Source organism: Corythoichthys intestinalis, chromosome 9, assembly GCF_030265065.1.
Source record: "Corythoichthys intestinalis isolate RoL2023-P3 chromosome 9, ASM3026506v1, whole genome shotgun sequence".
NCBI classification, from domain to species: Eukaryota; Metazoa; Chordata; class Actinopteri; order Syngnathiformes; family Syngnathidae; genus Corythoichthys; species Corythoichthys intestinalis.
In genome coordinates, this window is record NC_080403.1 from 27,799,861 (window position 1) to 27,825,868 (window position 26,008).

At 40.4% G+C, this 26,008-nt stretch overlaps 1 protein-coding gene across 2 annotated transcripts in view; it reads right to left on the minus strand.

Annotated features, from left to right (window-relative positions):
- LOC130921740 (receptor-type tyrosine-protein phosphatase gamma-like) overlaps positions 1–26,008 on the minus strand; it is a 346,401-nt gene that overhangs the window by 100,887 nt on the left and 219,506 nt on the right. For both annotated transcript variants that reach the window (XM_057845976.1, XM_057845977.1), the window contains exon 5: positions 14,500–14,595. In XM_057845976.1, the coding sequence (XP_057701959.1) occupies positions 14,500–14,595 (96 nt within the window). The remainder of the gene's footprint in view (positions 1–14,499; positions 14,596–26,008) is intronic.

Sequence of the window (26,008 nt, forward strand, 5' to 3'; positions counted from 1 at the left end):
CATTTTCTCCAACTCTTCCTTCAACCCTTGGTAATTCTTCAGCTTTTTGTGTTCTTTTTTCCTGATGTTGCTATCGCTTGTGATTGCTACATCTATCACTACTGCTGTCTTCTGATGTTTATCCATCACCACTATGTCAGGCTGGTTGGCCATCACCAGTTTTTCTGTCTGGATCTGGATGTCCCACAGGATCTTGACTCGGTTGTTCTCGACCACCTTTGGAGGTGTCGCCCACCTTGACTCCAGTCCGTACTCGGCACAGATGTTCCTGTACACTATGCCTGCTACCTAGTTATGTCGTTCCATGTATGCCTTGCCTGCCAGCATCTTACACCCTGCTGTGATGTGCTGGACTGTCTCAGGGGCCTCTTTCGTACTGTTAACCACATACTTTGATGCTAACCAAACAACATTTCCTGGCTACGGAAGCCTGTTACGTGCAAAAAGGTATGTGAGTTCAACTATGGTCCGGACCACGATGCGGTCGCTTTCACACCTATAGCGAATTGCACCACGCTTCTCTTGGAAGCGAACCGACACCACCTCCCCGGCGAGGTCTCAGGCACCGCAAACTTTTTTGGTTTGACCAAACAGAGTAAGTGTGAATACGCCCTTAAACTTTTTCACACACAACAAATGACATGCTTATAAGTTACACACACAAAAAAACAAAAAAACCTTCAAATACTTATAGGTGTACGTGAAAAAAAGTATTCCAGCCATTGTTTGGAATACTTTTTTTTTTTTTTTTATTTATATGCAAAACTTTTCAAATTAATTCATTGTGCAAACAATTTCCCAACCCGTTAGAGTTAAGGTTGATAAATTGAGTGGCATAATGTAAAACGTTTTTGGGGTGTAATTTAGCTAGCATAATTTAGCACAGTCTTTTGTGTTTTCAACATCAACATTCACTGAAAATTTAAAGACAACATTTTATAACATTTATATATTTCAGGCGACAGAAGATGATCATAATTTATGCCAAGTTCGACTCAGCTTGTTAATTTGGGAAGCATACGACACCCTCTTTTTAGCCTGGAAGGTCTACCAATGGTTTGATATGAAAGAGAATTGCCCCCTATGTGACACCATCAACGCAAGCCTCCAGCATATCTTATCTGGTTGCAAGATCACACTTGCCCAAGGCTTCTATTGATGGTGGCATGACGCAATGCTGAAGAAGCTGGCAGAGGTCACAGAATCATGCAGACAAGATGTAAATAGTCAGCTGGCCACGCAGCAAAGCACACTATCCAGTTTGCATGAGCTGGCAGGAACAAACCCTCAAGGCTGGTAATAAAATCAAAGCTGCTCTAACTTGGCAACGAAGGGAACATGGTTGTCGACCTGGAGAAGCAGCTCCAGTTCCTTATGGGGACTAAGGAAACAACACTTAAATTCGACATACGCATAGTCATATAGTCCGTTAGCAGAATGCTCTGTCTTGTGGTGCTGGCTGTCCCGTGGGAGTGGGTCGTAGAAGTCTCCACTGAGCAAAAGCAAGCCAAGTACTTGAAACTGGCAGCAAATTGCAGGGAGACTAGCTGAAAAGCCATCATATGCCCTGTGGAAGTGGGTTGCAGGAGCTTCTGTATGTTTGCTTGCTAACTATTTGCTTCCTCCATGATATTGGATGTAAAGGGAAATACAATGAAAAAGCTGGCAGAGAAAGGCAGCTTGTAGCTGTGAAAGATGTAGGTTATTGTAGAGGCTGAATGCCATATTAGGCATTATCAGTAGGCAGAGGTGGGTAGTAATGTGTTACATTTGGAGAAAAATGTGCTTCTAAAACTAGTTTGTTAAGAAATAACGCTACCCTCACTCTGCTACTTTGGGATACACTAGAGTCGTTACAATTTTCCTCTTAGTTTTACATGTTCGATTGTATTTTTGCCAGAGATGCCCACAGTGGCTCTACCAGTTTCGCCAATGAGACATCGCACCAACAATCAAGTGACTCTGTTATACCAATGAGTAGAGGTGGGAATCTTTGGGCACCTAACGATTCAATTACGATTACGATTCAGAGGCTACGATTCCATCATAAAACGATTATTAATGACCCCCCCCCCCCCCCCAAGCTGTTAGCTGCTTTTAATTTTTCATACTTTAGTTACAAAAATTTTACAAAAAGCATCTTAGGCTTAAATAAACGACTATTTCAGTATCAAGTTAACAGTTCAGAACAGTTAATAAAATACTCAAGTCCCCATTCCGTATCAGCATCTTTAAACTACATTCAAATAATGTATATGTTGTCAATCAGCCGTTAAAGTTGTCAAAATTGCTTTGGTTATTCCATAATTTCCCTTCTGACTACTTTCGACATGTGAAAGTTTAAAGCTGTTTTATAGATAGATTCAAGTCAAGATTTTGCCGATTTAGGAGTATTTTTTATAAAAAGCTAATCCGCTACAACAGCCTTCCAGGAAAAGTCTACTGCTTTAAGATGGCTGCTGTTCACTAACGCCGGCATGCCTGTCATTTTGCATCTAGTTTTCTATACATGTCCTGCTCACGCTGCCGAGTCTGTCATTTCACATCTAGTTCTATATACATGTGATATCTGTTATCTACCGTGGCATTATGTGGATGTAGTTTGTAGCGGCTGTCTGCAGCAGTCAGGTTTTATTATTTTTTTATCTAGCGTCATGAGTTAAGCCAGTGTGAATTGAGCATTGTCATTACCGGGGTAGCTTTTGCTGTTTAAAAAACATTTGTTTTTTTTAAAAATGCCCTCCTGTTCAAAATTTTTCTTCCCCCAGAAGTTGAGATTTTAAGCTTTCAAATGATGTATCACACATGCATATCGGACAATTTTGAAAGAGTGCTAAATTGGGGGTCTCAGAGCGGAACTTCAAGTCACCTGAGTGTTTTCCACCATGTATCAGTTTGTGCCATTGCTTATGAAATGTTTCTACATTAATGCATTTCTACCCTTTCCAAAACACCAGGATTTATGCAATAAATTTCACCTTAACTTCTTGGATTTTTTACATTTCAGCCAGACACTGTCGCCAAAAACTATAGCCAATGGATACTTTTGACTTTTTTTTTGTTTTTTTTTTGTGACCCAAATTTAGTAAATTCTCACTACTTTTATCCAGGAAGCATTTTGATTGTAGACCAGTGATATAAAAGTTCATGTAGATGAGGTTTTGCTAAGAAAAAAATATACAATTAAAAAAAAAAAAAAAAAGATAAATAGAAAATAGAATAGAATAGTATAGATATACTGTACCTAGTATAGAATAGAATAGAATAGAATAGAATAGAATAGAATAGAATAGAATAGAATAGAAAATCTTAAGCAGATACTCGTTACTTTTGAATATTCTTTTCACCAAATGTATTTTTACTTGTACAGTACTTGAGTAAATCTTTTGGATGACTACCTTTACGTTTACTTGAGTATTATTATTTTAAAGTAACGCTACTCTTGAGTAAATTTTTGGCTACTCTACCCACCTCTGTCAGTGGGTTGAATCTCATTACTAGTAGAAGATTTAAAAAAGCCAAAGCATCTGAAGTTGCTGAGGCCCAGCTGAGAGGCTTTCCCTGGTGTGTTGAAAACACCGAATGGAAATGGTACAATTCAAACCTGCAGATGTACTGTACATTAAAATGTAAAAAGAAAAGTTTTTTCTCGAGCGGACTTTGAAAAGAAGAGTTATTTTCTTTGACAAATTGACAAATTGCAGTTAAAACTTATGTAATGCTTTTCACAGTAGATAGATGAAAAAATCCTCTGATTTTTCTGTTTTAAATGTCCCAACTTAAGTCCAATAAATTTGGGATTGTGTTTCATTTCAAAGACACAAGCATTAAAATCAATCATTTCCATGACATGAATAAGTTTGTTTTTAAACCTGTCACTGACATAGTAGTAAGAGATCATCTGCAGTCTGAGTAAATCGATGTGCTGTCTTGATGACTTACCCACTAGATTTCTGAAGTTTGTGCTGCTAACACAACTCACTCATGTAGTCAATATACTACTTCGGACTGGAACACATCCAAAGGCCTTAAACACTGCTCTCATTAGGCCTCTTCTAAGGAATAGAAGTTTTATGCAACAGTACTAAACAACTACCGAGCCAGATCAAATATACAACCAGCATTCATCGGCAAAGTCCCATCTTACAGGATTTCTCCTGTCTCAAAATGCTTTTGATCCTTTCTAATCAGGATTTAGGTCCCACCACTGCAATGTGACAGCTATGATCAAGGTGACAAATTATACCCAGCTGAACAGAGATCCTGACAAAGTCTAAGTGCCCTATTTTCATCACACCGATACATTCTGGCATAATGTGTGGATTTTAGAGGCGGTGCAGTCTGGTTGGCAAGTATTTTAGAATTTGGTTCACTGGTTTGCTCCAATATAGGCATACTGGCGCAGCAAAGATGAGTCCTGGTGGACGCACCCCGATGCAAGTTACAATTTTGTGGACAAAAAGGGCACTTTTACTATGGTATGGAAGAAAAGATTTAAGTTTAAGCACAAAGTAGACCGCTGACCACCAAACAGATATGCAGTTCAGCTATCATGTGAGGGTCACGTGAACGTACTTTATCCTTAAATACGTGATCAGTGTGGATTAAACACTCTGAATAACTGCAGCAATCTATTCATTTAAAGCAGAATTATAATTATACTCTTTATCAAGTCGAAAATCCTTTTACTGGCCATGACACAGTAGGTTCTGAAGAGGTGGGGGCAGTCACGTGTAAATTTGAACAGACACATTAAATTAATTAACATTAACACCTTTTCACAATTTCAAAAACATTGTCAAAATCAAATGAAATCTACACCTGACTTAGAATAATACCTGTGTTTGTCTAATGCATTTTAGACTACTTTATTTACCAGCTGACTGGGCTCTCTAAATGGGCTACAAGACAGCTGCAATATACCCAGACTGCCGCTGCTCAAATCTTGATGAGAACCAGAATGTGGCCATATGAGCCCAGTGGTCAGGTCATTATAAAGGCTTTCCGTTACCCAGAGAAAAAATTACTTCAAAACAGCTCTGCTTGTGTTCAAGTCTCCTTACGGTTTTCATGCCAAAGCACAACGCACAGATTTTACAGCTACAGTATAGCGCATATGATCCTTCTCTGGATCTGAGAGGCCCCCTGCTGATCGCCAAGCCTGTATTAAAAATGAGGCTTTTCTTTCAGATTCACACTGGTAAAAATCAGCAAGGGTATTCCAGAAGATACATGGCAGGCCCCAACTCTGAGAATGTTCAAATCCATACTGAAAACAGCTATATTTGGCTGTGACTAAGACAAATGAAAGAATTTGATCTGCACTGCTTTTAGTTTATCATCTCTGTGTTTAATGAATTCAGTTTATTCCACTATTTTAATTACGTTTTACGTTGAATTGCCATGTGTAGATGGGTAGATCATGCTAATTTAATAAACTTCACTTGCTTTGCTTTGCTTTAAACGAAGTAACCAGCAGAGATGCCCAGCAGTAGGACAACCAAACCTGTAATTCAACATGTTGGCAGGGCTAAATTTGTCGATAACGTACAACTTAAACCCAGTATCTACCCGATAAATGTAGGGTTCCAGCCACTTTAATTGGATATATTTAGACAATGGGTAAATAGTCTTTAATTCCAAAGCTATGAAATACTCATATCCATTGAGTAGAACTTTTTAATCACATTTCTGATTATTTTTCCACAACCAATTACCTTTACATATTAAGTAAATAAACTCAAAATTATCCACACTTCTCCTGTTACTACTGCAGAATATTTATTACTTAAAATGAATAAATATAATTCAACTGAAAAATGGGCACTAAACTGTGTGGCACATTTTATTTTTCTTCAAAGTACTTAAAACACCTAATCACTCTGATGACAAAGCCTGAGGAGCAATTTGGGTGCAGTATTTAAGAGCTTAAAAGCATGTTACGTGGTCACAAAGGCTGAGGGTTAAGCCCACAACCTTCCGGTCAGGAGACAAAGACTAAAGTCACATGTGCTTCTTTTTCTAATGAGACAAATTAATTCAATAATTTTATAAAGGAAAAGCAGTGGATTAATATTCCATATGGTTATAATGCGGCTGGGGGAGACAAGCAACCACTGAAAAACAGTGTAAGCTGTAATGTACTGTAAATGGGCAACTAAAAAAGCGATGATAGCCGTTTACCATTGCTATCATTTTCAATCAGCAGTTGCATTGTCGTGTAATGTTTGGTCATAAATGTATGATTCCTGTGCACAGCCAAGCTGATGGGGCCAATTTATCCTGTAAGATTTGGTCGTAACTAACTCTTGACACTGAGGTAATTGATGACATATCTGTGAAAATACACTGATGCAGTGAGAAATACACAGAGGGAAGCTTATGAATAAATCAGCACAGTAGTAGAGGCTAGGAGAAATAAATAAATAATGTTTTTTCTAGTTGAAAAAAGTAATTTTTACAAAAGCGACTAATATATAGGGATGCTATGTGTAATTGCTATTTGCAATAGTAACAGCAATATTTATTAAGGATTTAGTGTAGGTTTTCGGGCTGTGGAACGAATTAATGGAATTATCATGTATTCTTATGGGAAAATCCTGCTAAGCATACAACCATTTCGACTTACAAACAAGGTCCTGGAATGAATTAACTTCTCATGTAGAGGTACCACTGTATTTACATACACATAAGATGTTTTTTTCAAATTTTTCCGAAAGTATGATTAAAAAAAAATCCCATGTATATATTAAGCCTGTCACAATATGCAATAATTCCATTTATCGCACGATAAATAAAAATGAAGGCGGTAATTTTTCCGCTGCGATTTATCGCCTTCCGTGCACATGCGTGTGCGCGTGCTGTACACCTGCTGTTAAAAGTTCGGATTCCTTGTTACCAACTACACAAAATGCATATTCGTTCCAGGTCCGGCAAAAAATGGCACCGGAGCCAATCCATTCCCATTATTTTCTATTGTTCAACGTATACCGGCCGCGTCAGTGCTCTGGATCGACTGCGGACCATCTCCGGCGTGCCGGAGCCCGCCGAACGGTTTAGGCGATTTTTTATTTTTGCTGGAGACGCATCCGTCAAAGTGGGCAGATCCAGGCCTGGAGTCAACAGCCCAGTGTCTTATTAACGGTTTAAACACCAGCGAACATGGATGAAAAACGTTTCATCATGGAGGTGGAAAGTCACAAAGTGATTTATGATGCAGCAGATCATTATTATAAGAACAGCATTACATAACAAAGCTGAAAGGTTTCCTATCAAGTGTGTTTTTCTGGCAATGATATCAAACACACGACGTGCTGACAACTTTTGTTTTTATGAACACACGGCGCTAACAACACTGTTGCGTGCGCTTCAGGATATTTACAACAAACTCAGCCAAAACATTGTTACCGACTTGGCTGCTATGAACAACCTCGCTTTGACAACGGACAGCTGAATGGACATGATGAACAATGAGAGGCAAATTAAGAGCGCTGTGCTTCAAACTCGTCCTGCTTATGAAAATCAATTGTCATATGCTGGTGCTGTGCAGTAATAAGCAGATGTGACTTCTGTGGCGTTTGCTAAATTTTTTAATGCGCGCACACACTAGATATCATGAAATGACAAACTAGATGTGCGGCGTCCCATGCCATTGGCTACGTGAGCCCAGAGTGATTATGGGACACGTAGTCCATATACTACATCGATGAATTATATACCGTCATGACTGAATGGAAGTTAAGCAGGCTCCATACCAGTGACTATAGTGCAAATATTGTTAATTCAGTACGTAACACAGATGGACTCGGAGTCTCGGACCACAAAGAGGATATTTTTCTCATTTTGGTAAACATACCTGTTGAGAGAGTAATAGCAATCAACAGTGTGTCCCGCCTCACTTTACAAACAGTAAAGATTGTTCTTAGCACTTTTATACAAAATTTCTTCAGATCAGTAGGAAGTAAGCACATAAATATTATGCACTAAAATGCATGTTTATATGACGGCAATTTAAGTTTTGCTCGTTAGCAAAAAAACTAAATAAATAAATTAAAAAAAAAAAATATATATATATATATATATATATACATATATTTTTTTTCAGAGCATTAAATGTATTGAATGGAATCGAGAGTCGTGTCCCCCGTATCGAAAATCGTACCGAATCGTGACTTAACTGTATCGTTGCATCCCTATGGAACACCATAGCAGAAGCTATGAGGGGAAATGTTTTCATTTGCCTAAATGCTTAAGTTATTAAGTGCAATTTTATTTATTTTTTTCTTGAAAAACACATTTTATTTATTCTGTGTTTCTGTGCGGTATTAATATTGTTGTGTTTTACTTAAGAGGAATGGTCTATTGTTTTTAGTTGTGATTTCTTAAAAAGTAGTTTTGACTTTAAGAGTAAACATTTATCGCGTTTAAATGGGTGTACTTGATCTATTAATATAAACTATATTCTCACTGTGTTATTGTAAATTGGTTTTTAAAAAAAAGGGGGGCGCAATAATATCGCATATCGCAATAATTTATGAGATAAATTATCGCACAGTAAAATTTGTTATCGCGACAGGCCTAATGCATATATATATTTCAATAAATGGTTTTTAAGCACTTCAAATGTAATAATTATGGTAAGTTTTAAACATGTTACTGTCCCACCGATTTTTTTTCCAAACAAGAATAAAATAGAAAAATGCTTGTCTTTATTAAATGCTTCATTGAGCGAGTCCACTTAAATCTGCTCAAGCTGCTCACTTACATAGAATGTGGGTTGCATTCAAGGGTTTATTAAATACAAACAGAAATACACGCGAACGCAGAGAAGGGGGAACAACACAATGGGTCCGTGACAGTAGGTTGACGGGGATTAATAATACTAACCTAAGCGGTAGGCAGAGACAACAAAACAAATACACTGAAATACCAGGATAATATAGGGGGCTTCAAAACAAGGGCGGCGGAACAAGCTAGCAAATGCACGAAATTTGAGAGTACAAGGTGTCTAATGTCGCCCAGCAAGTTAATATCTCGGCATGAGCTTTAATTGGCTGCAGGTAAAACGCCGGGAAGTCTCCCGAAGCCGGCTCTGTAACAAAATACGATCTGACCAACAAAATGTGGTAACCGATGCGGACCAAAAAGGACCGAATGTCCGGGTTATAAAATCGCGCCAGTAGCCCTCCCCGCAAACAGAGCGCTGAATAGGCAACATGGGACAAGTCTATGAAAGTGTCCAACCCGCGTCATTCCCGGGATATCGCTCCATGTGTGAAAGGAATGACGCAAGAAAATTCTGCGGCACCTTGCACGGGAATTTACCAAGATATGTGTGTGAAAGGGGTTTAAAGGGTATGACAACACCTGGGAAAATGCTAATATTCCATCATTTATCCATCAACGCATGCCTTTTGAATTCATATCATGCCACTTCGTGTAATTACACACATCGCAACACCAAGAAAATGATAGAAATTAGGTCAATTGTTAAGCTAAAATGACCCGCCCCCGAGATGCCGGAAATCTAGCATATTGTATGCGTGACGTCACTATAAGGAAACAACCGGCTCAGTGCTTGGTACTGAATGGCGGCGATGATGGCGGACAATTTTGTTTCTAGTTGCAGCGACGAATCCGACGTAACGAACATTCTTCTAATGGTGACGAGGAGAGCTATGAACCTTCCTTTGGTGTTTTGGGTTATCAATTTGACACAAATATTTGTGTCGGTTATCAGCCGACACAAATATGAATGGGATTAGAGGATTTGTTCTATATATTTTACGAGCGATAATTTATACAAGTGTCCAGTCCTATATCCAATGCGTGATATGTTTTTTATTATAAAAGAGTACTCACTCTGGCCATTTCCCTCCTTTACTTTGCCTGGGGTGGTGGGGTGGTCTCATCAGAGCCAGTCATCGTCCTCTTTCTTGTTATCTCGGGACATTTAGGTGGCTGCGCGTATAGGTGGGCACCGCATCTGCTTTCAGCAGCAATTTCTTAGCAAAACCTGATTTCATTTGTCCATAGTTCGTATAGCTTTCAGGTGTAAAATGCGCACTACACAAAACCGTGCCGGAGGCTGGGTCTGCAAAATTAGCCCTCTTAGCACTGACGAACTTTACTCATTGTCTGCGTAGTCCAGCTCTTTTCTCGCGTTCGGGAACTCATGGGTACTACATTGCGACAAATGCCTATTCGTAATCCACATAGCATGACAGGTTTGAACCATTTTAGCGATTTTTTGATAAAACACGAACGCAACTCTCTCGTCGATAAACAACGATGGCAGCTGCCTCGACCTTTTGTTTCCTTGTTATGACGTCTCTGCCCCGTTCGGCTGTTTCCGGAATACTTTCGGAAATGTTCGTAATTTTCGATCTATTTTCGATAATTGCTCATGAATGCAATTTATTTTTTTGTTAACTTTATTAATATTTGTTATCTTGCTACATAACGGTTCTATTGATATCTCACAGGCCCTTAGTGTTTTCATACCCTTTAAGAGTATTATTATTAATTTCAGGAGCAGAAAATAATCACTAGTTACCGCTTTGAAAGAGCCCATCGTTTTTACCTACTGGCTGTCTTTAAAAACAGAATGAAAATAGTGTTCATGTCACCGTGGGGACAAAGTTTTTCTTTTATCGCTTTTTAAATTCTATATTTTACCAAGTCATAGACTTCATAATATATTGACGGGACACGGGGCCAATTAATAGGGGGCCAAACATCAAAGCGGACCGTGTGGAAACACAGACAAAGAGCTTTTTACGTTAAAAATTCTTGTGAATAAATGCTTCAGTCCATGAATACTTTATGGATATGGACGTAAAACAGTCTCGATTGGTTAAAAGCAAAAAAAAACCCGGACAGTTAGCATTTATTTTACGTAACTATGTCAAATGAGCGGTTAGTCTTTCAGCCACTGTGGCGCCGCCGCATCACTACAAAGAGCTTTTTACGTTGAAAATTCTTGTGAACAAATGCGTAAATTCCTGAATTCTTTGTAGATATGGGCGTAAAACATCTCAATTCTTTGTTAAAAGAGTAAAGAATTGGGCAGTTAGCATTTATTTTACGTAAATATGTTGACTGTGCTGCTAGTCTTTAAGCCACTGTGGCGCCACCTTATCACCACAAAGAGCTTTTTTTAATTATTGTGAATAAATGCTTAAATCCCTGAATTCTTTATATATATACCGTATTTGCCCGAATATAAGACGGTGTTTTTTTGCATTGAATTTACTGAAAAAGAGGGGGTCGAATTATAGTATATTCACAGTCTAGACGTTACACCCATTCCCGACACTAGATGGCACCAGATATCATTCAAGCGATGTTCTGTCATGACAGATCTCAGCTACTCTCAAGTTTAACCAGTTTGCATCACTTTATTGGAATGTTTTTCCTTATTCAGATTTGTTTCAAGACTACAGTTACAGTTAGACTATAATCATTTGTTTCGGATGTACTGTAATTACTTTCTGTATAAAAATTAATTTGGTGTTCAAAAAGTCTTTTTTCAAACTTGAGTCTTGAAAAAGAGGGGGTCGTCTTATATTCGGGCCATTACGGTAAATGTAAAAGAGTTTCAATTCTTGGTTAAAACAAAACAAAACAAAAAAAAAAACGGGCAGTTCGCATTTATTTTACCTAAACATTGCGAATTATGATGCCGATGCCGTAGCGGTTAATTTCTCCACATTTCAAAATGCATGCATGGTACGAAAAATGTAATAAATACCTTGAATCATCGAACAAATCACTCCTGAGACAATCCTTTCTGTTTGTGTACGGTACAGCTTTCGTACAGCTTTTTTCAACCTAAATACGACATTGGATCGCTGCATGTGTTTGAGAATAACTGCAACCGACTGAAGCAGAGTGTGGGACGGCCCCCTACTTAAAGGCGTGGCGCAGTGTCATTGGATTGTGTCCCGTCAATATCATTATGAAGTCTATGACCATGTAAGAGGACAATTTCCTTTTACAATTCTAACCTGGGAGCAGTTAAGGAATCAATGTCTTGCCAAGGACACTTTGACAGTGGACAGCCAGGTTTCGAACTTCTGAACAGCTCTAATTGAGAAAGCACTTTGTTCAAACAATAGAGTTCTACACTTTGCCTTGGATTTAAGTATCATTGCTCATGAAAACTAATGACAAACTTGCATTCATACAATGATGAAAGAAGGAATATCAATCACTAGAAGAGCAATCAAAAGGAGACCATTGTAACATTACAAATTAGTTGCGCTATGCTTTCCATCTGGCTCCCTGGATATTTATGTTTCTAAGAACTCGCAAATTTCTATAAATCTAACAGCGCAGGCCAAATGGAGCCCATTCTTTCTGTAAAATTCATCTTTTATTCCATTACATGAAAGTAGCAACATAAGACTACTCCAGATTCTATTGCATAAAAATCAATCATAAGAGAGGAAATGCAACATTATAATAACGCCATTTGAAATTCATTCCACAAGGCTCATAGTATTTACTGTAATTTTCAGACTATAAGCCACTATTTTCCCCTTCATTTGAACCCTGCAGCTTTTATAATGAAGCACTTAATTTATAGATTCTAGAAAAAAAAAAAAAAAAAAAAAAGCGCTCTATGTTTAACATGTTTTCAAGTTAAAAAAAAAAAAAAAAGACATTACATTTTCATTTAATTGCACTCCGCTACAGGGCACGTCATCATGACGTTGCCTCTTGTTGTGCAGTGATAGTCTCTAACAACTTGCACAATTGTTCCATTATGCAAGTTGACAAATCTAGTGTTCTCGTGTGGTCAAACATGAATGCATCCTTAGCTATGAGTTAGCTTTACAAGAGCTCAGTTATTGAGAAGGTGAGCTTTTTTAAAAACCAACATTGGTCTCAACCATAGATCCATTTAGGTAGAACGATGGATCATTAGAAATCTCTGCTGCATGGATGGTTAGACATCTCGACTGCTGACAAAGCTTGCCAGCCGATTCATCAAACTTCATCAAAAATTCTGCGGATTTTAGAAAAGATCCATGCCATGTACCAGGACAAAATAATGAGTTTAAAAGGATGGATATCCACCGTTTGTTATGAAGAGAGGAGAGAATGCTGTGCTAGCTTCAATTAGCCATTTTCATCCAACACTCAGTGGACTTTACAGAGTTCTGACTAAGGGTCAGGCTGATGCTTAAAACCATTACACAAAAACTACGGTGGCCAAATGCAAATTGCCACAACACAAACACCAATTGCAAACAGTTGTATTGAGTTCATTTTGTCTATACTTATATATTAGTTGATTATTTTTCTTTTATCCCAGACAATAGTTATAGGTGGTTTAAATACCTGATCTGTTTCGGCGAACACCTCCCCCTTCACCAGAGAGTCTCTGATGTGAACACCTCGGCGAACACTTCTGCCTTCATCGGAGAGTCTCTGATGAAGGCAGAAGTGTTTGCCGAAACATGTAAGGTATGTAAACCACCCATAACTATGGTTTGGAATAAAATAAAAATTTGACTAACCAATTGCAAACACTTTGCAAAAGAAAAATAAATAAATAAAATTGGCCAAAACCATAATTCCAAATAGCCACAGCAAAAATACAAATAGCCACAACACGACCCGCAGTTGCCCGCAACATAAATGCAAACAGCCACAGCACGAACGTAAAAGGATGACTTGAAAGTAGACTTAATTCCATTGAAGGAGACATGAGGACTACAACTCCCGCCCTGCTGCTGCCAATGAGAAGCAATATATACCAATACATGCCAAAGTTTGAATTTGTGAGAAAATTTCTGTAACTTACGTTTTCAAACTCTGCATATACAGTATGGGGTTGTGACGTGTGGTTACACGGCAGCAGGAGTTGTAGCTGTCATGTCTACTTCTGTAAATCTAATCGACTTCCGGGTCATTCTCTTGCATCTGTGCTATGACTTTTTGCAGTTGTATTGCGAGCCATTTGCATTCGTATTGTGGCAATTGGGGTTTGTGCTTTGGCAACTAGCGATCATGTTGTGGCAGTTTTCATTTGTGCATTTTCATTTTGCACTTGTGTTGCAAGCCACTTGCATTCATGTTGTGGCAATTGGGGTTCGTGCTTTTGCCAATTTGCAGTCGTGCTTTGGCAGTTGGGGTTTGTATTGTGGCAGTTTGCATTCGTGTTTTAGTTTATTTTTTAATTTGGAAAGCGTTTGGACTTTGGCATTTCGCCTGGTACTTCTCGGCCACCATAAAGAAAGTTTAAGAGGACTGATAGCCACAAGGTGTTGCTCTGAGTTAGTCAAAAGGCCAACCATTTAGATTTTTAAGAGGCTTTTGTCCGCCTTAATTTATCAGGCGCACTCTATAGTGCACAGATTACAGTATGTAACAAAATAAAACAGATTTTATGTCAGCATGTGCGTTTACAACAAAAGATGAATTTGTGATTTTTCACCTAGACATTTACTAAGTGTAAAGGTAAAAATGGTTTAGATAAAATACACCAACCTGAAGGAAAACTGCCATGGCAGCGATGATTCTCTTCTCCCGAAGAGCTGCACTAAGGCTGTCAAAGTCATCTGAGTTGTACATGTAGATTTGCATCTGGCAAAATGCAGAAAAAAAGACATGTTAATTCCAAAACAATATTTTAGAAAATTATAACACTCATGTTTTTTTAAGCACAAAAGCTAAAACAATTTATTGGCATGCCAATATACTGTATATTACTGAATCACATTGGTCATTGTTGTACTTACGGCGCAACCCTTGAAGGGTAGCCATCAAAATAAAATTTTAGCACCCCTAATCAAAAGTAGTAAACTTTTGATAGTTTATTTCATATTTATATTAAGGATTTTCTCATGATCTTTTCAACTAATGACAAGAGGTTGCTGTGTGCTGTTATTTGGACTCGTAGCTGGTATTTCATTAATTGAAAAGAAAAGAAAAGAATAATAATAAATAAATAAATGACGTTTTAATTAAATTGTTTTTTTTGCAATGGGAAAAAAAAAAATGATGTCGCAAGCTTCCCACACTAGAGTTGCGATCGACATAATGCCCCCCCTGCTTTAAAACAATAAATGCAAAATATTGTAGATGCTTAGAACTACAGTATGTCATCTTGTTGCACTTCACCAGTGCATACATTGTTTTAATGCAATGTCAGATCAAGTTTACAAGATAGTCTGCAACATTTTTTTACACATCAGGAATGGATATAAGATACAGCGCCATAAGAACTAACTCTGTAATCCTCACAGCCCAGAGTTGTTACTGTGACATGAGCATTATGTACGACCTTTTTTTCCCTCTGCTGTTTGAGTTTCTGCAGTGCAGCAGACTTGCTGAAATCAAGGCTTTTCTACAGCTGGAGGGACTGCCTTTACCTGAGGAAGAAATGACTCATGTTTAAATAGATTTGCATCTGATTAAATACCTGATATAAGCAAGATGTTGTTTTCTGATAGGAAAAAAGCCAATAGAAATAGAAGCTTTGAAGAGTGAAAAAAATGTGGCTTTTCAGAAAGTAGTGAAAGAACCTTCACTTAATATATAAATAAATGCGATTGGAAATGCAAAAATGGCTCTGATTCTCATATTGCAAGTGAACTAATGAACTATCATTTCACATTTCAGGATTCAGATTTGCCAGGATGTTGCAATTTAAAATGCATGGGATCCAATCATTGGTATTTTGATTTCTATTTTGAATTAATAATAAAGTATGTTTTTTTTTTTTTTTTTAGAAATGACAACAACAGTGTAGCAGTAATCTTTTTTTTTTCACCGTTCATTTGTACCAACAAATTATTGATGTGAGACACTCAAAGTATTTATTCCTAGCTCTTAATTGGTTTACCATTAAAAATACTGCAGTCTTATCTCTAAGGCACCACCAGTAGGCTGCATGGAAACGATTAATCAATTGCACGAGCTTATCTAAATGATTTTTACTTGTTTATTTAATCTATCTAGTTTAGAGGCATTATAATAAGACTTGTATAGTGAGTTGTTGCTCATGAAAAGCAAATGAGAGCTCACACAGGTACACACAACAATATCAAACCTACACAAACACAATAGCTTGTAAAACACTGCCCGGGCACTATTTGTTGTCATGGTGATGTGAAGGCATGACAGAGATTCTATGCACACAATTTGTGAACAGTTCTGCACATAAAATGCATATTTGAACAACAAGCAGAATAACATTAGCACTGTCAGACAACAAATTCCTGTCTCCAATGCCAGCTGTAATTTTGGTGGTGTAAATAAAAACAGTCAATACACAATTATGTTTCTTTTGCTAGTATATACGTAGCATACATATACACAGCTTGGCGGATTTAAACATTATATATATTTGTAGTGTAAACAGCTGTCAAGCAGCCTATTACATGTATAGTTATTATAAATCTATAGGTGGGATCGCTCGACTGCAACAACTGATCCTTCTACATAATTTAATTATAGCGAGAGTGGCTGGCTGAGCTGACTGAATAGCAGAAAAACTCGGAAACAAGCGATTGGCTCTGATGATGTGGCTATTGTTTCCTCACAGAAAGGGGCCATGATTATATAAAGTAGATAGATTGCATTAAAAAAAGAACATCTTAGATAATTTTGATATATTTGCATGCTATTACCATTAGGGGTGTAACGGTACACAAAAATCTCGGTTCGGTACGTACCTCGGTTTTGAGGTCACGGTTCGATTCATTTTCGGTACAATAAGAAAACAAAATGCAAAATATAAATGTGCTAGTTGTTTATTACACACCTTTGTGCTTTCAACAATAGGAACATTAGCCTATACAAAGCTAGAATTCTGCTAAGAAATTAACGGGTATTTAAAGATAATCCAACAACAATTTGCCTTTCAGACCCCGTGTATTGGTCAGCTTTCTTTCTGAAAGAAAGAAGAAAAAAGAAGTCCTGTGCTAAAGAGAAAAGCAATCCCAATGACAAAGATTTTAACATGTATTTCACAAATGAAATGTCTCAATGAAACATTTTTTTTTTCTTATGAACGGTTTTCAAAAGCTTTATTGGTGGATTTTCTCAAATTAAAGGGCCACACAGAAATTAATACATTTAATTGTGTAAGCAGGATGTGTGTATTATTCTTATTATTTAATTACAGGTGTTTTAGCTCATTTCAATTTATTTTATTTAAATGGGCTCACCACCTGTGGGAGGGGCCAAAGGGGTCGGGTGCGTAGGGAGTTGGGCGGCAGCCAAAGGCGGGGGCCTTGGCGGTCCGACCCCCAGCTGCTGAAGCTAACTCTTGGGACATGGAATGTCACCTCTCTGGCAGGGAAGGAGCCTGAGCTGGTGTGTGAGGCAGAGAAGTTCCGACTAGATATAGTCGGACTCTCCTCCACACACAGCTTGGGTTCTGGTACCAATCCTCTCGAGAGGGGTTGGACTCTCTTCCACTCTGGAGTTGCCCATGGTGAGAGGCGCCGGGCAGGTGTGGGCATACTTATTGCCCCCCGGCTTGGCGCCTGTACGTTGGGGTTTACCCCGGTAGACGAGAGGGTAGCCTCCCTCCGCCTTCGGGTGGGGGGACGGGTTCTAACTGTTGTTTGTGCTTATGCACCGAACAGCAGCTCAGAATACCCACCCTTTTTGGAGTCCTTGGAGGGTGTGCTAGAGAGCGCCCCCTCTGGGGACTCCCTCGTTCTACTGGGGGACTTCAACGCTCACGTGGGCAATGACAGTGAGACCTGGAGGGGCGTGATTGGGAGGAACGGCCCCCCCGATCAGAACCCGAGTGGTGTTATGTTATTGGACTTCTGTGCTCGTCACGGTTTGTCTATAACGAACACCATGTTCAAACATAGGGGTGTCCATATGTGCACTTGGCACCAGGACACCCTAGGCCGCAGTTCGATGATCGACTTCGTAATCGTGTCATCGGACTTGCGGCCGCATGTTTTGGACACTCGGGTGAAGAGAGGGGCGGAGCTGTCAACCGATCACCACCTGGTGGTGTGTTGGCTCCGATGGCGGGGGAAGATGCTGGCCAGACCTGGCAGGCCCAAACGTATTGTGAGGGTCTGCTGGGAACGTCTGGCAGAATCCCCTGTCAGAAAGAGTTTCAACACCCACCTCCGGCAGAACTTCTCCCTTGTCCCGGGGGAGGTGGGGGACATTGAGTCCGAGTGGGCCATGTTCCGCACCTCCATTGTTGAGGCGGCCGATCAGAGCTGTGGCCGTAAGGTGGTTGGTGCCTGTCGAGGCGGCAATCCCCGAACCCGCTGGTGGACACCAGCGGTAAGGGATGCCGTCAAGCTGAAGAAGGAGGCCTATCGGGCCTTTTTGGCCTGTGGGACTCCGGAGGCAGCTGACAGGTACCGGCTGGCCAAGCGGACTGCGGCCTCGGCCATCGCCGAGGCAAAAACTCGGACATGGGAGGAGTTCGGTGAGGCCATGGAAAACGACTTCCGGATGGCTTCGAGGAAATTCTGGTCCACCATCCGGCGTCTGAGGAGAGGAAAGCAGTGCACTATTAACACTGTCTATAGTGAAGATGGTGTACTGCTGACCTCGACTCGGGACGTCGTGAGTCGGTGGAGAGAATACTTCGAAGCCCTCCTCAATTCCACCGACACGCCTTCCTTTGAGGAAGCAGAGTCTGGGGACTCTGAGGTGGGCTCTTCGATCTCTGGGGTTGAAGTCACTGAGGCGGTTGGTAAGCTCCTCGGTGGCAAGGCCCCGGGGGTGGATGAGATCCGCCCGGAGTTCCTAAAGGCTCTGGATGTTGTAGGGCTGTCATGGCTGACACGGCTCTACAACATCGCGTGGACATCGGGGACAGTGCCTCTGGATTGGCAGACCGGGGTGGTGGTCCCCCTTTTTAAAAAGGGGGACCGGAGGGTGTGTTCCAATTATAGAGGAATCACACTCCTCAGCCTCCCCGGTAAAGTCTATTCAGGGGTGCTGGAGAGGAGGGTCCGTCGGGAAGTCGAATCTCGGATTCAGGAGGAGCAGTGTGGTTTTCGTCCCGGCCGTGGAACAGTGGACCAGCTCTACACCCTCAGCAGGGTCCTCGAGGGTGCATGGGAGTTCGCCCAACCAGTCTACATGTGTTTTGTGGATTTGGAGAAGGCGTTCGACCGTGTGCCTAGGGGAATCCTGTGGAGGGTGCTCCGGGAGTACGGGGTACCGAGCCCCTTGGTAAGGGCTGTTCGGTCCCTGTACGACCGGTGTCAGAGTCTGGTCCGCATTGCCGGCAGTAAGTCGAATTCGTTCCCAGTGAGGGTTGGACTCCGCCAAGGCTGCCCTTTGTCACCGATTTTGTTCATAACTTTTATGGACAGAATTTCTAGGCGCAGCCGAAGCGTTGAGGGGGTCCGGTTTGGTGACCTCAGCATTGAATCTCTGCTTTTTGCAGATGATTTAGTGCTGTTGGCTTCATCAAGCCGTGACCTCCAACTCTCACTGGAGCGGTTCGCAGCTGAGTGTGAAGCGGTTGGGATGAAGATCAGCACCTCCAAATCCGAGACCATGGTCCTCAGTCGGAAAAGGGTGGAGTGCCCTCTCCGGGTCGGGGATGAGATCCTGCCCCAAGTGGAGGAGTTCAAGTATCTTGGGGTCTTGTTCACGAGTGACGGTAGGAGGGAGCGGGAGATCGACAGGCGAATCGGTGCGGCGTCTGCAGTAATGCGGACGCTGCACCGGTCCGTAGTGGTGAAGAAGGAGCTGAGCCGAAAGGCAAAGCTCTCGATTTACCAGTCGATCTACGTTCCTACCCTCACCTATGGTCACGAGCTTTGGGTCGTGACCGAAAGAACAAGATCCCGGATACAAGCGGCCGAAATGAGTTTCCTCCGCAGGGTGTCCGGGCTCTCCCTTAGAGATAGGGTGAGAAGCTCGGTCATCCGGGAGGGACTCGGCGTCGAGCCGCTACTCCTCCGCGTAGAGAGGAGCCAGCTGAGGTGGCTCGGGCATCTGGTTCGGATGCCTCCCGGACGCCTCCCTGGAGAGGTGTTCCGGGCATGTCCCACCGGCGGGAGGCCCCGGGGACGACCCAGGACACGCTGGAGAGACTATGTCTCTCGGCTGGCCTGGGAACGCCTTGGGATCCCGCCGGAGGAGCTGGTTGAAGTGGCTGGGGAGAGGGAAGTCTGGGCTTCCCTGTTAAAGCTGCTGCCCCCGCGACCCGACCCCGGAACAAGCGGAAGATAATGGATGGATGGATGGATTATTTAAATGGGCTATTATTTATTTTATTATGTGATTATATTTTTGAAATATGATGTAGTATTCATTTATATTGTATATTTTATGTTGTATAACTTTGCTTCCTATGTGAATATTAGTTCCTACTTCTTTTGTTGTGGTAGGAGGGTTTTGTATTGAACACGGGGCCGTGTTGGTTATTGTGATAGCAGAGAAGACAGCAGTAAATCAACAAAGACAAGTCAGCTGTGCCCCGATCTACCACTCAAGACATCTGATGGACTCAAAAAGTGGGTTAACGATTGCATATTAGTTTAAATATCGACAGGATCCACCGTATTTTTACACGAGTGACTTCCGGTCTGCCCGATCCTAGCTACAGTATTGACGCAGGAGGGTCGCGTCTCGCGTCAAACAATAAACTCTGCCGTTCTTTTCGCGTGTGTCATGTTGAGCCGCTTCTGGGACGCGTCTAACACGCGGCCGCACTGCGACTGGTATGCATTGGCTGATTGACTTTAACGCCCGTGTTTCACTGCGTTCTCGCGGCGGCCACGTTGTCGCGCCGTTGACTTTTCTGGGTTATACTGTCCTACCGTGTTGGTCCTCATTATAGTAGAGAAGACGGAGTAAATATAATCTACACAAAGAAACTGTAACCCGATCGACACACAGCCTCAAAAAGTAAGGGTTACATTACGTCAGAAACTCGTTCGGTACGCCTCCGTTCCGAACCCAGCACCACGTACCGAAAACGGTTCAATACAAATACATGTACCATTACACCCTTAATTACCATAATTTCAGGACTGTAGCGTAACCTTGACTATAAGCTGCAATGCCCAAATTTCACACTTTTTTTTTTTTTTTTAATCCAAAAATACGCTGCACCTGACAAATGACAGTTTTTCTCAATTGCTTTAGTACGTTTCTCTGCTCAGACTTGAAATTCTCAAAACTACTTGTTCAAGCTTCACAACATTGTATGACTAGTGCACATCAAAAAAGCAGTTTCTCATTTCTTTGAACAAGTTGCAGATGTTTTTGGTCATCCATCTGAAGGATTTGAACAATTCTCTGCTCTTTCCTACATTAACAGCTGCATCTGTCATGATGGTCGAAATGTATTATCATTCGTCTCTATTAAATATTCCCACCACCCACAACATTTAGTCATGAGTTCATTGAATAAGTATTTACATGCAAAATGGATTAACATGATCAGGGAATGGTATGCAACCACATGGAGATGGCAAGTGTATGATCGATGGCCTCACACTCAGATAACTCTCCTGGATGCCATGAATGCAGCATGCAGTGAAGTCATTGCAGATGCCTGCAGAGACTGGACAAGGTATTCAAGAAGATTATTTCCACGCAACATAGCAAGAGAGGACATCCGTAGTGATGTGGATGAAAATTTGTTGCCCAACAGAGATGAATGTCAAGTTGTGTAGAAAGAATGGGGAAAAAAATCCCGACAGCACTCGAAGTTTAGTTGTGCCAATTGTTTTATATTCATATTTCTAATTTGGTTTAATGTTTTTTTTCTTTGTGATACTCAGTACTTGTACTGTATTTTAAAAACAGTAAAAGTGTAAACTGAACCTTGTCCAGTCCGTTGCAATAAATCTCCTGCACACAAAGGTGTAACTTGTAATTTTCATCAAAACTTGCGTAGACCATCTTCAGCATCAGAGCCTTCCACCAGAGTAACTGTTATATTGAGAGCATGACAAACCATGACTGTTTTGTCTGGACACAATGAAACAAGGACTTGTCATTCTGACAGCACTGACATGTTCATTGACACAGAAATTTAATTTTGAGTGAAAGACTAAGAATTTTGGGGGGGAAAAAAAAAAAAAAGAGACTAAAATATGACGAAGACGAATAAGTATTTCATCCAAAAGAATAAGACTAAGACTAAAAATTAAAAGGGCTGTCAAAAACAAAACTCACAAAGCCTCAGAAGCTATCACTGGCTAAGGGTGCATTTGAAAAATAGAATACACACCAAGCGCGCACGGATAACCACTAGAACCCGAGTTTTGTTATCATGAAACACGAGCCTAAGTCGTTAGAGATTTTGAATGCACCTTTACTGGCAATGTCATCATGATGCGTTAGGCCCGGGAAGAAATGAAATGAAAACATTTTTTCTTTTTAAATGTGAAAATTTGAAGCTTACAGTTTTTCTAGATCAGAACTGAAATTCTCAAATCAGTTTGGACCTTTCTCAAAAAACATCACACAAGTAGCAAAATAATATGCATTACCTGTTTTTTGTACAAAATTCTTAATCTATTGGTCGAAATTAAATTTCTGGGTCAATGAACATGTCAGTGCTGTCATAATGACAAGTCCTTGTTTAATTGCGTTCAGACAAGCAAGGCTCTGATGGTGAAGAAGGTTTATGAAGTTTTGATGAAATTGCAAGTTACATCTTTGTATTTGGGTGATTTATTGCAAGAAACTAGACAAGACTCAGTTTACACTTTACTGTTTTTCCATTGTCTTAACAGACTATGTCATTGCAATACAGAAAGCAAAAGACAGCACTCAGTGTCACAAGGAAAAATTAGCAAAAGCAAAATTAGAAATGTGGACATAAGACAATCGGCACAACTAAACTTCAAATGCTGTCAGGATTTTTCACCCATTCTTTCTAAACATTTTGATATTCTTCCCTGTTGGGCCACAAATTTTCATCCACATCACAACCGATGTCCTCTTATGCTATATAGCGTGGGAAGAATCTTCTAGAATGCTTTGTCCAGCCTCTGCTGTTATGTCACTCCATGCTGCATTCATAGCATCGAGAGAAGTCATCTGAGTGTGCGGCTGGCGATCATGCACTTGCCATCTCCATGTGGTAAAAATTCTTCTATGGGATTGAGGAATGGGGAGTATGGTGGGAGGAACTCCATTACCATTCTATTGTGGGTTACAAACCATTCCCTGATTATGTTGGAGTGGTGAAAACTCGTTTTGTCCAAAACTATCACAAATTTTGACAGGTTAGCCCCAATCTGATCCCTCTCACATTCATGAATGAAATTCATGTAGAGTGTGTATAAAAATTGACAAGACATCTGTGTTGTAAGGCCCCATGATGGGAATAAGGGTAAGCACATCATTTTCTGCGATGGCTGCACCCATGGTTATGTTCCCTCTCCTTTGGCCTGGCACATCGATTGTAGCCCTGTGGCCAAAGATTCACCTGGTAGCAATTTACCAATTCAAGACCGATTTTGGGGCAGTTTACATGGCGACTCTGTGACACAAAGACGCAATGACTGAGTTGCGGAATGGCCCCGCGTGCATATGGTGTCGGCGAAGACGAAAAATTCTAAATCCTGCCTCCAAAGTGGAAGAATTTGATTGCGGGGGATTGAGGGGGGCTTGCTCCGCATGCATATCAAAGGCTCCCGCGGCACGAGACCGCGCCGATAACGTCACATTAGGCATGCGCAGCAGTGCTACTAAACAATAAAAACAGCAAATATGGTGGAATGTCGGGTTTAATTTACTGTTTTAATAATATTTTTAAATTAAATATGTTGAATGTTTCCATTTTTGTGCCTTTATGAACAAAAGAAAAATACCATTGCTTCGAGTGGGCGGGCATATTTTTTTCCGGGCTGAGGAGTTTGGTGGGGTCAAAGTGTATCATTCGCTGTCGCCTTGTAAATCTGGACTGCTCCCTAGGGCCTGGCATGAATACTACATCATTTTCATGCAGAATTGCGATATTGTTCGAATGGAGACGGGCCCATATAAATGCAAATTTGAAATTTTTCGTATTCTCGGAAAGTCCCCATGTAAACGGCCCCTTAGAAAATGAGTAATGAAAATAAGCACACACATGTTGACATATTCTGACAACATGATCACCCATTTTGCATGTAAAGACTTATGCAATGAAGTAATGACTAAATGTTGTGAGTGGTGAGCAGTGTTGTTAATAACGGCGTTACAATATAACGGCGTTACTAACGGCATTATTTTTTTCAGTAGTGGGTATCTAATTAATTACTTTTATCATCTTGGCAACACCGTTACCGTTACTGAGGACGGAAAGGCATGCGTTACTATGCGTTACTATATTGGTCGAAAAGTCTGAGGGAGACGGACTCACCGAGACGACAGAGCAGAGCAGGAGTAGGGAGGAGGCAAGAAAGTTGTGACGCCGAGCAAACGCGATGCTAGGTAGCTCCAATAATACATGTTGTAGCCGATAGCCTACAAACTAGGCCTGAACGATATATCGTTTAAACATCGCCATCGCGATGTGCGCATGCGCAATAGTCCCATCGCAAGGACGTGCGATAGTTTTTTCATTTCATTTTTTTAAATCCACAAACGTTTGTTTTGAGGAAGGAGCGCGAAGGAGAGCGCACAGCCTCTCATCTCATTCCCTCCAACTCGCAGTCATCGGCTCCTCCCCCTCCCCTGCTACAGCGGAGTGGAGGGAGGAGGGGCCGAACAGCAGAGCGGAGGGAGGAGGGGCCGTTTTCAAAGTGAAAGCAAGCAACACGTTGAATAGGGAAGACTGTCTCCAAAAGGAGTTTTGGAAGTATTTTGGCTATCGACAAGAATATAAGGAACAAAAAACAGCCCTGTTGACAGTGCCTCGCCATGGTTGCCTCAACAAGAAGTAATCCGTCGAACATGTGGGACCATTTAAAACGCAGGTATCTATGCATTCCTGCTACGAGCTTCCCATCAGAGGCTTTTTAGTACAGGTGGGAACATTGTTACGTGCCAACGTTGTTGTCTCAAGCCTGCAATGGTGGATAAACTAGTAGTCTTGGCCAAAAACCTATGAGACCCAGTTGAGAATTGCTGAGCAAGGAAGGTGGACGATATGCAGACAAATACATAACACAGCTGCAGGAATGTCTTTTCTTTTTATTCATGTGACAGCTATCAGGAAGGCAGGAAATTTGGGAGTTAAAATGGTTCTGTTATTCATCAGTTATTTGCTGTTATTCAGTTCAATTATTTACAAGTTCAATTGAGTTTCTGTTTCTTTTATATTGAAATTAATTGTAAATCGTATTTTTCAAATAACTATAGTACAGCTGCACATAAAGTTTTGATACTTAATATTTTTTAAATATTTTTACAACTTTGTTGCAGTTTTGCAGTTTTATATTGTTATATTTTGTGTAAACAACTCAGGGGACTAATGCACTTGCACTTTTATTTGACAGATTTAATATTTAAGTTCAAATATGTTGACAACTTTATTGTTTTACTGAGGTTTTTATTTATTGTTATAGTTTGTGAACAACTCTTATTTGTCATATTTAATATTTTTGTTCAACTATGTTTACAACTTTGTTGTTATTTTACAGAAGTTTTTATTTATTGTTATATTTTGTCAAAAACTTAGGGGACGAATGCATCTGCTCTTTTATTTGTCATTTAATGTATTTGCTGCTGTTGAAGTGTCAAATATTGTGTTCAATAAATTATCTATTTTGTGCAGACACTGCTTCCTGGATCCCTTCATAATAATACAGCAATCTTAATAATTCACAAATGAAACGGTATTATATGAATACACTGTGGTCACGGTGTGTCATGCAAAGTATTTCCAAACAGCTATTCAAGTCATCTAGTGAAAATTTCTTTAAAAAAAAAAAAAATTGTATATATATATATATTTTTTTTTTTTTACTATCGCAATATAATATCGCAATATATTGCACACCTCAAAAAAATCGCAACAATAGTTTTTTCCAATATCGTTCAGGCCTACTACAAACTACGCCCGCATGTTATGGTAGATATGGTAGACATGGTAGATATCACA